This window comes from Mya arenaria, chromosome 5 (genome assembly GCF_026914265.1).
Source record: "Mya arenaria isolate MELC-2E11 chromosome 5, ASM2691426v1".
NCBI lineage: Eukaryota > Metazoa > Mollusca > Bivalvia > Myida > Myidae > Mya > Mya arenaria.
The window spans coordinates 47,620,307-47,634,949 of NC_069126.1; the positions used below are offsets into that span (position 1 = coordinate 47,620,307).

The 14,643-nt window shown below is 35.8% G+C and overlaps 1 protein-coding gene across 1 annotated transcript in view; it reads right to left on the reverse strand.

The window, feature by feature from the left end:
* Window positions 1–1,353: 1,353 nt before the first annotated feature.
* The window catches only part of LOC128235081 (histone H4 transcription factor-like), a 44,452-nt gene continuing 31,162 nt past the window's right edge, over window positions 1,354–14,643 (reverse strand). The window contains exons 7-10 of the mRNA XM_052949796.1: window positions 14,522–14,642; window positions 13,730–13,868; window positions 6,740–6,861; window positions 1,354–4,862 (exon numbers count right to left, since the gene is read on the reverse strand). Of these exons, the coding sequence (XP_052805756.1) occupies window positions 3,989–4,862; window positions 6,740–6,861; window positions 13,730–13,868; window positions 14,522–14,642 (1,256 nt within the window). The 3' untranslated portion in view covers window positions 1,354–3,988. The remainder of the gene's footprint in view (window positions 4,863–6,739; window positions 6,862–13,729; window positions 13,869–14,521; window position 14,643) is intronic.

The window sequence follows — 14,643 nt, forward strand, 5'->3', positions numbered from 1 at the left end:
ATAAAGCTAGAAATGGTTTCTTATTAAAATCAAGATTTAAATAATTTCAAACAATGCATATAGTTAACACTTTTCTATAATTTCTCGGAACTAATTTTACACAAATGTAGGGACAAAAGGGTTTTTCCAAGAAAAAGTAGGAGCCTGACAAAAAAGTAGGGAAAAAAGGGCCCGTTTGAAAGCCTGAATTTATACTGCCCTCTGTCCATGTTTCAAGTTTCATTGAAATTCCATCAGTAGTTTTCATGTACTTCTCCAGACAAGGGTGTGGCAGAAGAACAAATCGTGACTTTCCCTTTTTCTTTTGGAGCATAAAACCCAACACTGTCCATATTTAGTTCCATATTTTGTGAGATTTAGTGAGCACACTAATGCCATATGACACATGCCACAAAATGAAGGTGACAAACAACGATGATACTCTTATTTATTATAGGCAATTCAGTTGTCACATTTGCCAATATATTACTAACAAGCATTTTCAGTGAAAAGATATCCCCTGCCAACGATGGCTTTTTTGTGCTTGAAGGTTAAAAAAAATCTCAGAAAGAATAAGCTAAGCACATTGGTTTTACTGAGAAACGGCGCAAACAATGATTTTTTAATAAATCAAGGGCAATAACTCTAAGGAAAATTGACCAATCCAAAAGAAAAATAGACAGGCATCATCACAGTATGTTGGTTCTTATTTATTCCAAGTGTCATGAAATTCTACCAGCTAGTTGCATAGAAAAGGCTGCAAACATGGATCTTTTAATAAATCAAGGGCAAATAATTCAAATAGAAATTACACAATCCAAAATATAAATAAACAGGCATCATCGCAGTACGTTGGTTCATATTTATTTCAAGTTTCAAGAATTTCTACCAACTAGTTACTGAGAAATGGCTGTAAATGAGTTTTTCAAAAAATCAAGGGCAATAACTCCAAGTACAATTGACCAATCCAAAAAAAAAAAATGAACAGGCATCATCCCAGTATAGTAATTCATATTTATTTTAAGTTTCATGAAATTCTGCCAGCTAGTGACTGAGAAATGGCTGTGAATGTGCATTTTTCAAAAAATCAAGGGCAATAACTCCAAGGACAATTGACCAATTTAATTTTTTTTTAGGACGGGCATCATTCCAGTATAGTGGTTCATATTTATTTTAAGTTTCATGAAATTATACCGGCTAGTTACTGAGAAAACGCAGGTGACGGACGGACGGAAGGAAAGACGGACGGAAGGACAGACATATAACGCCATTTCAATATCCCCCTCCCTATTTCATAGGCGGGGGATAATAAAGTAGCACAAAGTAATGACTTTCCTTTTTTCTTTTGAAGCATAAAAAAAACAACACTGTCAATATTTAGTTCCATATTATGTGAGACCAACACATTTATTTCACATGAAACACAACACACACTGAAGGTATGAACTAGGATGAAGCAGTTCATATATTGTGGACAATTTGGCGGCCACATTAGCCAAGAGGCTACTACAATAAATGTACACGTTTATTTACATAGGATAGCATGTGTCAGTAGTTCCAACAGCTGATAATTGTCAAAACTGAAAAATGTTATGAAGGCAATCATTCTGATCAGTTTGGAGATCGGATAAAATTTCTAAAATTTGACTAAGAATTCTAGTTTAAGACCCCAAACGACCTAAAAGACAGACAATTCTTGCATACTGGACGTGTGTTTTCACTCGTGTGACCAGTGCTGGAAAAACTCGTCCTACAACCCCATGTAAGATGAGTCAAGCGCAACAACGCGCCACTTTTTATTTCTTTTATTGTATGGCTTATGAAAAGTATATTATGCAATTTCAATAAAGCGCAATCAAAAATATAAGTATGCAATACTTTTAATAAAAATTGAAAATAAATAATCGTAAAAGTGCGATTTTTAGAGGAACTATTTGATGTCCATAGATATTTAAAATTACTGCGCTTTATGATGTCAGTAAACAACGTCGCACGCGCTTTTTAGTGAAATGTACAATAGTGCGTTTTCTACGTCAACTTTTCCACAAATTCATAATTTTAGGTATGCAAGAAAAAATATCAATCATGTTTTTCCGGTCCAGATAAAAAAATCTGACCCTCGGGCACACTGCGTGACCGGTAACCGTGCAAGAAATTTCCAACTGAAAAAATCCAATACAACCAACAGCTATCTTGAATTCGCTTAGAAAACCTTTTAATTAAAGCACATATACTCATAATGTTGAGTCATTGTGCCAAGGTAGAAAATAAATGTGACCATGTTTTGGATAAATCCTACAGTGAATCTCCCTTTGGATGCTATATTTAAACAAGATGCCAATGCGGCGTTGCCGCATTAAAGCCGGATTTTTTATTTGACAATGCAATTTTGCAAACCTAGGATTTGAGCTAGTGACCTAGTGTTTTTAACCAATAAGACCCATATTTATACTTATCGGAGATATCGTTCATACAAATAACCTGATCAACAGAAACTATTCCATTTGTGTGAGGAAAAATGAACATTTTATAAATACCTCGGCTTTTCCAATAAGATCTGTCCCAGAGACCTAGTTTTTGACCCTAGATGACACACTTTAATATCTAAGATTTCATTATTTTTTTTGACATCGGAAAATATTTCCTAAGATTTGACCTAGTGACCTAGTTTTTGATCTGAGGTGACCCATATTCACAAATGTTAAAGACAACATGTAGACAAATATTCTGACCAAGTTTCATAAAGATTTAACAAAATAAATGAATTTTTATGACAGTGGAATTCTTTCTCCTAAGATTTGCCCTTATGACCTTTATTTTGACCGGGGATGACCCATATTAAAGAACTTTCAAGATATTATGCAGAAAAATTTTCTGACCAAGTTTCACAAAGATTTGGCAAAAATAGTTCAATTTATGACGTGGAAAGACTTTCCTAAGATTTGACCTAGTGACCTAGAATTTGACCCTGGATGACCGATATAAAATATAAGCAAGATATTATGCAGAAAAATATTCTGACAAAGTTTTATAAAAAAATGTTGAATTTATGACGTGGAAATATTTTTCCTAAGATTTGACCTAATGACCTAGATTTTGACCCGGGTTGACCCATACTAAAAATATGCAAGATATAATGCAGACAAGCATTCTGACCATGTTTCATCAAGATTTGATAAAAATGTATGAATTCATTACTGTTAAATATCTTTTTAAAGATTTGACCTTGTGACCTAGTTTTTGACCCGAGATGACCCATATTCATATATATTCAAGATAACATGCCAACAAATAGTCTGACCAAGTTTGATAACCATTGGATAAAAACTTATTACATAAAATTAAAAGTTTAACGCAGAATTGTTAGCGCCCGCCTGCCCGCCCGCCTGGATTTTGCCATTCTATAACCCGTTATTTTTCTATGAAAAATTTGGCTAAAAATCAAAGGGATGCCTGTTAAAATAACCTGAGCTGAACATGTTATTGTTAATGCATAAACAAGCTTGGTACTTATCCTTCTAAGGTAGTTTCATCAAAACCTGTTCAGCAGTATCAGACATTTTACGTTGACAAACTATGACATAATCATATATACATACTGACAGATGGCCAGCACATCTAAATGTCTCCTTGAGATTTACCAGCATAATCAAACTACATATTTCAGTTAAACTAAAGACATTTTGTGTATATTGAAGCAGTAAACATGTTATTGTTTCACATAGGCATTAACATTTTATTGGCATTATATGTTATGGCTCGATGTGAACACAATCCTTACATGCTATTGCTTGATATGAACACAACCCCTATATCTTATTGCTTGATGTAAAACGCAGCCCTTGCATATTATTGCTTGATGTAAACACAACCCATCCATGTCATTGCTTGATGTAAACACAACCCATCCATGTCATTGCTTGATGTAAACAAAACCCCTACATATTATTGTTTGGTGCTCAACACAGCCCTTACATATTATTGGTTGATGTGAGCGCACTCCTAGATGTCATTGCTCCTGGCTTTTCTTCTGTTTTTGCATTGCCACTTCACCAAGCATCTGTAGATTGTACAGCATGGTCTCCTCAGTTCCTAAGGCGTTTGTTACAGTCTCAGGGATTGGTGTATAACTGCGCCCTGTTTTCATTACATACTCCCCTGCACTGTTTTTTTCTATATGAATTTCTATTGGTTCTTCTTCAATTTCTTCTGCTTGACTTTTTGTTCCACTGTTGAAGTGTTGGAATTTTCCCAGCTGTTTTTTCTTTAAGTTTCTTAACCCAGATCTTTGTGAGCTTCTTCCTGCAATGTTCTTAACGATCTTACTTCGAAATTGTCCTGACACAGAAACATTTTCTCTGTCTGTTCTGTCAGTATTTTCATCCTCTTCATCATCATAAATGTTATCAAAGTCTGTATCTTCTATCATACTATCATCTTCACAGAAGTCAGCTTCGGACTGACTTTGGAGGTCATCATCATTGTCATCGTTGTCATCATTTCCTCCCTGTCCCCCAACAAAACCTTCCTGATCCTCTTCAACCAAATCTGCTTCACTTTTACACTTTTTCCTCACTGTTATTACACAGATGTTATTCTGACTAGCACTTACATTTAAACTTGAGTTTGAATCTACAAGCTTTGGCATATGATAAATGGTGTGCTCCAATTCCATCTGTTTACCAGATCCTTCCCCTTCGACCGTTTCATGTTCAGTCGCAATGTTGGAATCAGCAGACACCTCCATTGAGTCATCTTCTTTCATATCATCATCCATGTGTTCAGGTGTAGCTAGATGGTCTGTACTCTCCTGCGTTTGAAGATCCACGCTCTCGTACCGAATTGTCTGCAGACGCCATTTTCCATCAGCATGGCATTTGTACCTGAAAAAGGTAAATGTTAAATTTCTATATAGGGTTTACAATTTGCAATATTTCCTGAACTGATAAGAATGCACATTTAACACATAGCGAAATACTGAATTATCTATGTTCAGTGATACAGTGATTATTGAGTAAAATCCAATGGCCATGCCTGTGAATTTAAAGTCAGCGATTTTCAATGTTGGTTTGTAATCGAAGTTGCTACTGATACTGTATTTATATGCTGTTATTTTACAAAGTAACAAAATGTTATTTCAAAACCAAAGGATACATATTGGCATATTGATATCTTGCAAGATGGTATGATTGATAAGCTGTACTAAATATTTCTTTCTAGTAACTTTAGTCAACTTGCATCGCATCTTATAGGAACAGAAAATGGCGAAGTTATATTATAAAGGAATGAACAGTCTTGACTCTTTGAAACACATGGCATTGTATGGTGCACCCGATTGGGCAAACGATACTTATGTTAGTGATCAGAAAACATGCTGTAAGCTTCAGACCGTTACACCGTAGGTGAAACTATAATATGTCCCATATTCTTAAATTATAAAATACAAAAACAATAAAAAAAAAAAACAATAAATAAATAACTATATATATAGATATATATTATTTTATTAAAAAAATACATTTTTTTAAAAGTTAAAACAAAACAAAAACATAATTAATAATTTTAATAAAAGGGTCACATAAGGAACATTTCTGTGGTTTTTGAAGAGAAGTTTTTATGATTTTTCCATATAGACATACAGTGAAAATTAGCCACACTGGGGTGAAGGAATTTGATACATGACAGACAATCACCTTATCACAATAGCTCCAGCTGGGCACTTTGTGCTCAGGTGAGCAAAAAACACAACGCTCGACTATTCCACCGCTTTTCAGTGTAAGGATTGAAAAGTTTTGGCAAAACATTGCATAGATCACTGTTACATTAGATTTCAATGCAATACATGATGTTTTTGATGAGATATTAACATATGTGGTTAATGTGGTTACATGCAAATTTTTATCCAGAATTTAGTCTAATAAGTCTAAGTCTAATAATACAGGGCCATTATTTGCAAAATACAGTTATCTAACTTGGTTATTCGAAAGTAGGTTGGGTGTTTCAATACCATTGTATAAAGTCTCAATGCAATGCATCAAGTAGTTGCTTAGATATTAACCTATGTGTGCTTACATGCAAAACCTTAACCAGAATTTTAAGTCAAATAATAAAGGCCTATTATTTGCGTTATATTCAAATAAGTGTTATCTAACTTCATTAATTTAGTAGGTTAGATAGTTGGGAATACATATCCAAAGTTTCAATGCAATTAATGATGTATTTACTGAGATAATGACTTAAAGGTGCTTCCATGAAAAACCTTAACCAAGGTGTGACGCCGACGCAAACCCAAGGGTGAGTGGTATAGCTCTCCTTATTCTTCAAATAGTCGAGCTAAAAATAAAAAGGCCATGTTTTTTTTTTTATAGAAATTGATACAACAAGACATTAAACAGCTCTAATGCAGAGTGACTATATAGCATTTCTTTAAAATAAAACTAACAGGTGTGTATACCTGAATCTAGAATGCCTGGAAGGCCAGTTAACTGATGTGTTTACCTGAATCTAGAATGTTGTGAAGGCCAGTTAACTGATGTGTTTACCTGAATCTAGAATGCCTGGAAGGCCAGTTAACTGGTGTGTTAACCTGAATCTAGAATGTCCAGAAAGCCAGTTTACTGATGTGTTTACCTGAATCTAGAATGTTCAGAAGGCCAGTTAACTGATGTGTATACCTGAATCTAGAATGTCCGGAAGGCCAGGTAACTGATTATTTACCTGAATCTAGAATGTCCGGAAGGCCAGGTAACTGATTATTTACCTGAATCTAGAATGTCCGGAAGGCCAGTTAAAGTTGTGCTTGCTTTTAAGATGCTTGGACAGGAGTGCTCCTCTTGAGAAGGATGAAGCACATACGTGGCATTCATAAACCGGCTTGTCAGACTGTGGGAAGAAAAAGAGAATATTATGATGATTATATTGCAATATAGCTCACAAATTTTTCTAACCTACAAGTGCTTTACTCCACATGGACATTTCATTCTCTGATATCTATTGGATAATGCATCATAAACCCAACAATCATGGGATAACCATTTCAATTGAAAATATATCATAACTGAAATTTTCCAGACGCAGACAACCTTTCCAACAACTGTCCATCCCTTAGCCCAAATATATTTTCAGGCTGGATTCAGGAATGGACATAAGAGAAGGTGTGACTTAGGGGCGTGACATTTTGACACACGCCCCTCCCTCAAATCTGAAAGTCTAAGGCATGAACGGTTTGCATTGGGGTTTGATGTTCCCTGAAGAAAATTTGCAGTCAGAAATGGTGAATTTTGAGCGTGTATTATTCCTTTTTACATTCTATATTGAAATAAAAAGTAAAACTTGGACGATCTTAGAGGGGCCTGTGCCGGGTGCAGCCCCCCTTCTCAATCTGCTATTGATTTTAGTATGTGTAGCATATTGTATTTATATGACAACATATGCACAGGTGCTGGGGCGGAGTAATAAAATCATTAAGAACCGAAATGATTGCATGTTTTTTTATAAATTTTTACATACATAGTGGGAAATCCCAATTGTTGCTATGGTCATTTCTAGGGCTGTCTATGAGCAGAAAGTGTATTGTCATATATGCTAAAAACAACAGCACTACAAGTGTTTATGCCAACGCTCTAAACAACAGCACTACAAGCATTTATGCCAACGCTCAAAACAACAGCACTATAAGTGTTTATGCCAACGCTCAAAACAACAGCACTACAAGTGTTTATGCCAACGCTCTAAACAACAGCACTACAAGTGTTTATGCCAACGCTCTAAACAACAGCACTACAAGTGTTTATGCCAACGCTCAAAACAACATCACTGCAAGCTTTTATGCCAACGCTCAAAACAACAGCAATGCAAGCCTTGTTGCAAACGCTCAAAACAACAGCACTGCAAGCATTTATGCCAATGCTCAAAACAACAGCACTGCAAGCATTTATGCCAATGCTCAAAACAACAGCACTGCAAGCCTTGTTGCAAACGCTCTAAACAACAGCACTGCAAGCATTTATGCCAATGCTCAAAACAACAGCAATGCAAGCTTTTATGCCAACGCTCAAAACAACAGCACTGCAAGCTTTTATGCCAATGCTCAAAACAACATCACTGCAAGCTTTTATGCCAACACTCAAAACAACAGCAATGCAAGCCTTGTTGCAAACGCTCTAAACAACAGCACTGCAAGCATTTATGCCAATGCTCAAAACAACAGCACTGCAAGCATTTATGCCAATGCTCAAAACAACAGCACTGCAAGCCTTGTTGCAAACGCTCTAAACAACAGCACTGCAAGCATTTATGCCAACACTCAAAACAACAGCAATGCAAGAGTTTATGCCAATGCTCAAAACAACATCACTGCAAGCATTTATGCCAACGCTCAAAACAACAGCACTACAAGCCTTGTTGCAAACGCTCTAAACAACAGCACTGCAAGCATTTATGCCAACGCTCGAAACAACAGCACTGCAAGCATTTATGCCAACGCTCGAAACAACAGCACTGCAAGTCTTGTTGCAAACACTCTAAACAACAGCACTGCAAGCTTTTATGCCAATGCTCAAAACAAAATCACTGCAAGACTTTATGCCAACGCTCGAATCAACAGCAATGAAAGCATTTATGCCAATGCTCAAAACAACAGCACTGCAAGCTTTTATGCCAACACTCAAAACAACATCACTGCAAGCTTTATTGCCAACACTCAAAACAACAGCAATGCAAATGTTTATGCCAATGCTCAAAACAACAGCAATGCAAGCTTTTATGCCAACGCTAAAAACAACAGCACTGCAAGTTTTTATGCCAATGTTCAAAACAACAGCACTGCAAGCTTTTATGCCAACACTCAAAACAACAGCAATGCAAGAGTTTATGCCATTGCTCAAAACAACAGCAATGCAAGAGTTTATGCAATTGCTCAAAACAACAGCACTACAAGCCTTGTTGCAAACGCTCTAAACAACAGCACTGCAAGCATTTATGCCAACGCTAAAAACAACAGCACTGCAAGTGGTTATGCAAGTGTTTAAAACAACAGCACTGCAAGCGTCAGAATTTATGGTTCAATTATGGTTGTTTTCAACACTTAAATTGGTTACACATGTGTTTCATACATGTTTGAGAAGGAAATGAATAGATATTAAACTAGACGGTTGTTATTGTAATAAAAAATGACCTTGAACTAAGCTGGTTCAAACATGCCCTCTGCACATTGTCTCAATATGGTAAACCATTATGGCAAGTAATTTCAAAATCCTTCAAGAGGTTCAATAGATATGGAGCAGACTTTAAACATAGTCATATGACCTTTGACCTCTAAGTGTGACCTTGACCTGATATGGTTGTAACATCACCCAGCACATCGTTCCATTTGCATCATAGTTTTCTTTTTGGGAACCCTGCTCGCTCAAAAGAACCATTTTGCCCAATTTATTTATTTTTTAAAACCGCTGAATTTTGAGTAAAAATATGAAATAGCGATAATGAAGTTTCTGCTGCATCATAGCTGTATACACACCATGGTGTGTAAATCAATATAATGGTCTACTGAGCACATGGCTTCAATACATCAATAGGCATGAATGATGGGTGACTTTTATCGCAACTGTCATTGTATACAGTAGAGTATGTTTTTTTCCATATGAGCATGAAATCAGCAGGTTCTTTAAAATATCTGCCTTTCAGGCCTTGCTAAACAGTTTGTACTATCTCTGGCAACATGTTTTCGCATATATCTTAAAAGGATTTTGTGTTATGGGCGAGATTAATGTTTTTTCCCAATGCCAATGATGATGCAGAAGAGGGCACAAATGTGATCTAAATACTGTTTCTGGTTTTTATTTCAGAAGAATAATAATTATAATGTCCTGTTTCAGTAACATAATAAGTTATTCGCACCTAGATTTTCTAGTGAAAGTTGGATGAAATTAATTGATATCTGACAACCCTGCCTCTGAAGTCACGATCACCCTGACCAAGATGTTCTCAACTTTCATGGGTTTGTCTTCCCTATTATATCATCCCTTTGAATACCATTTTACACAAACATTACCTCAAAAGAAGAAAAACATTTGCACTTGTAAGTCAAGAGGATTAGCAAAATGAATTGATAAGTGATAATTCTATGCTTCTATGACTTTACTCGTGGGAATCTTAATTTTGTTTACAATAATTCACTTCACTGGCAATCAATTTAAACTTAGATCAATAAATACAACTCTAAAACAAGAGGCACATCAGTGCCTGTGCTCCACTGGCCAAAAGGTTCAAGCAAAGACCACCTAACGAACATTTTCGTCAAGTTTCATAGAAATACAATCATCAATTTTTGAGGAGAAGTTATCTAAAAAATTTTTTTACTTTAATAGCTCTGGCTGCCATGTTGTGCAGTGGACCGAAATGATTTGGGCAATTTGAGTAAAGGAGCACCAAACAAACATTTCTGTCAAGTTTTATCGAAAAAAGGTCATCGGTTTCGACGACAAGTCGTATAAAGTTTTTTTTATTTTTTAGCTCTGGCAGCCATGGTGTGCAGTGGACTGGAACCATTTAACAAATTTTGAGAAGATGTAGTTTAACGTTTTTTTCTATTCTTAGCTCTGGCTGCCATGTTGTGCAGTGGACCAGAACTGTTTGGGCTATTTTGGTTAAGGACTACCCAAGTAACATTTCTGTCAAGTTTCATTGCAATACGATCATCGGTTTCTGAGGAGAAGTCGTTTAAAGGTTTTTCTATTTTTACCTCTGGGGGCCATCTTGTGCAGTGGACCGAAACCATTGAAGCAAATTTGATAAAGGACCATCCAAGGAACATTTCTGTTAAGTTTCATCCAAATCTGATCATCGGTTTCTGAGAAGATGTTCTTTAAAGGTTTTTCTATTTTTTTGCCCTGGCAGCCATGTTGTGCAGCGGACCGGAACCATTTGAGCAATTTTGGTTAAGAACCACCCAAGGAACAATTCTGTCAAGTTTCATCAAAATCTGCCTATCCGTTTCAGAGGAGATGTCGTTTATAGATTTTGCTATTTTTAGCTGTGGCGGCCATATTGTGCAATGGACCAGAACCATTTGAGCAATTTTAATAAAGGACCACCCAAGGAACATTACTGTCAAGTTTCATCAAAATCTGCCGAACCGTTTCAGAGGAGATGTCGTTTAAAGATTTTGCTATTTTTAGCTCTGGCGGCCATATTGTGCAATGGACCGGAACCATTTGAGCAATTTTGGTAAAGGACCACCAAAGGAACATTCCTGTGAAGTTTTGTCAAAATCCGCTTATCAGTTTCAGAGGAGATGTCGTTTAAAGTAAAAGTTTACGCACGCACGCACGCACGCACTCACGACGGACAATCTGTGACGACATAAGCTCCATGGCCTTCGGCCAGTGGAGCTAACAATACATTTAATTAATGATATAATTCAAAAATTTAGGAACTACTTCAAATGATGTACCGGCATACATCCGAGGTTGTTTTCGATAAAATGGCCGAGGAGTTCCGAATGTTATAACAGTTTGTAATAATCTTGTAGGTTTACATTTGGCTTCATTTGATCCCAGCTACCTTTGTCCTTATATCTAAGCCTTCCTGCTTAATATTTCTGTAATCCGTTCAAAATTCAAAGATGGATTGTTTATCAGATTGAAAGAACATACAGTCTAGATTGTAAGAAAATAGGGCCCAGACGAAAAGACCATATCGCCCGGACTGAAAGAACTTACTGTCAGATTGAAAGAACATATGCCCAGATTAAAAAAACATATGCCCAGATTGAAAGAACATACAGTCCAGATTGAGAAATAGTACAGTCCAGATTGAAAAAACAAACAGTCCAGATTGAAAGTATTATGATAATTCTTTTTGCATTATATTTTGTTGCAAAATATTGAATAATAATGTTTTATGTACAATAAAAAATAAACATTTAATTTTAAAATAGACCTATCATATTTAGTATAGAAATGATTGTCTATTGATATAGAATTGACTCAGATAACTTACAATATCATAACTTGATATTATAAACATTATATATTATATTTTGTATTTTTTTCATCATATTTGCAACTTGCATAACTTCAGTAATTTCTTAAGCCAACACTAAATTCTTACTTTTGACTGTTGTCACTATATTTGTCACTTTATTGTTCTATGGTTTTGCTAATCATAAGAATAAGGCTTAAACACCTATGCAAGCCAGACAAGTTGTGGTAACCATATATTAGATCACAGAAACAAAGATTATCTCAAAGGAAACTCTTAATTCTAAGCCAAGTAAAACTCTTAAGATGACGGTGCCAGTTGTTGGCAACTTAGCCTCAAATTTAGTATTTAAACCCATGACTTCTCAGTCCAGGTTGTCATTTAACCTTGGACAATAAACATCGGAAGTCTGATTTGGGTACTTGTCATCTTATTCACAGGTATGTGGTTTTACTCTGTTATTAGATTGTTATTTCATTTTTGACTTAAAAACATGGAATTAAATTAAGTTCTTTAAATAGGCTAAAATAAGTTATGTATATTGTTGTTACAATTATGTTGCAAATACATACTGTTGACTTTATAATTCACTTGTACCTTAAATTAGTCATACAAGTTGTTTCTCTATTTAATATATTCATATTTATTGGTACCTTTCACATTGCTAAGCGTTGTTATTATCAATATTCCCCAAATATTGTTAATATTCTTAATAATCACATATTCATGTATTTACGTAATTATGCTGATTTACTTTCATATTTTGTTTATTATAATTGGTCATTTAACCTTGGACAATATACATGGGAAGTCTTATTTGGGTACTTGTCATCTTATTCACAGGGACGACCCCCTCTAGCAATCTTCGCTGTGCCGCCTTCGGGTAGTAGTTATTCGACGACAACAAAAATTAGCGTCATAAAAAAAGCACATAATTACAGATCGAGAAATAGTACAGCCCAGACTGAGAAATAGTAAAGTCCAGATTGAAATAACATATGCCCAGATTGAAAGAACATACAGCCCAGATTGAAAGAACATATGCCCAGATTGGAAGAACATACAGTCCAGATTGAAAAACATATGCCCAGATTGGAAGAACATACAGCCCAGATTGAAAGAACATAATTATGCCCAGATTGGAAGAACATACAGTGCAGATTGAAAAACATATGCCCAGATTGGAAGAACATACAGTGCAGATTGAAAAACATATGCCCAGATTGGAAGAACATACAGTCCAGATTGAAAGAACATATGCCCAGATTGGAAGAACATACAGTGCAGATTGAAAGAACATATGCCCAGATTGAAAGAACATACAGTCCAGATTGAAAGAACATACAGCCCAGATTGAAAGAACATACAGCTCAGATTGAAAGAACATATGCCCAGATTGAAAGAACATACAGTCCAGATTGAAAGAACATACAGCTCAGATTGGAAGAACATATGCCCAGATTGAAAGAACATATGCCCAGATTGAAAGAACATACAGCCCAGATTGGAAGAACATACAGCCCAGATTGGAAGAACATACAGCCCAGATTGGAAGAACATATGCCCAGATTGGAAGAACATACAGCCCAGATTGGAAGAACATATGCCCAGATTGAAAGAACATATGCCCAGATTGAAAGAACATACAGTCCAGATTGAAAGAACATACAGCTCAGATTGGAAGATAATACAACACAGACTGAAAAATCATACAGGCAGCCAAGACTGAAAGATCATATAGCATACTTAAGACAAAACTGTTTATCACCTCATGTTCTCGTCGGAAGTGCATCTGGAAGGTTCGGAAGTTCTTCGTAACATAGTTGCACTCCGGCATTTCACAGCGAAACTCCTCCCCTGATGAGTGGGTCTCCTGATGAGACTTTAAATCCGCTGGTGACTTGGCTCTGAGAAAAATATATAATTATTGTGAGCAAAATTATATTTATAAGAAAACATTTTTATAAACGAGTGAATAATCACATTATGACCTGTAACTTTCAAATCTTCTTACAATAAACCCATCAAGAGCAAAACTCTTATTTATGCTTAAATCAGACCACTATGAAATTTATATGTTCAGATTATTTTCCTTTATGCTGAAACTGTTATTCTCAAAGGTCTAACAAGCATTGGCAGTCATAAATTCTTCATTTTTAAAATTGTAAGGTTCACAGTGTGTACAAAATGATGTAATTCCTTCCCTTTGTTATCTTTCGGTTTCAAAAGCCTTTAAATAATGATGTTTAACCTTGAAATCAAAACAATGCTGTTGAAAAAGAAAACAGGAGAGCCACAGAGCAAACATGCTTGTATTTTTTTTACCATCGAAAAGGGTGCATTTCTCAACAATTATTAAAGCCATAACTATGGACCTCACTGTCAATGTGCGCATTGTTCTGGCAACCAAGTTTCCATTGAATAACTTGAATATTTCTTTACCTTGCTTGAAACCACATCTTTTTTACCATTGCAAAACAGACAAGCTTTATATGTGTCGGTATAAACAGTTTTATGTGAAGAAACAAGTATTTTTTTATCCCGTGCACACCATTCTCACCTATACTCGCAGGCCAGGCACTTGTACGGTTTCTCTGATGAGTGACGATACTTGATGTGGAGTTGCATGTTGGATGGGGACGGACATGTCATGTCGCAGAACGGACACTTGTACTGGTTCAC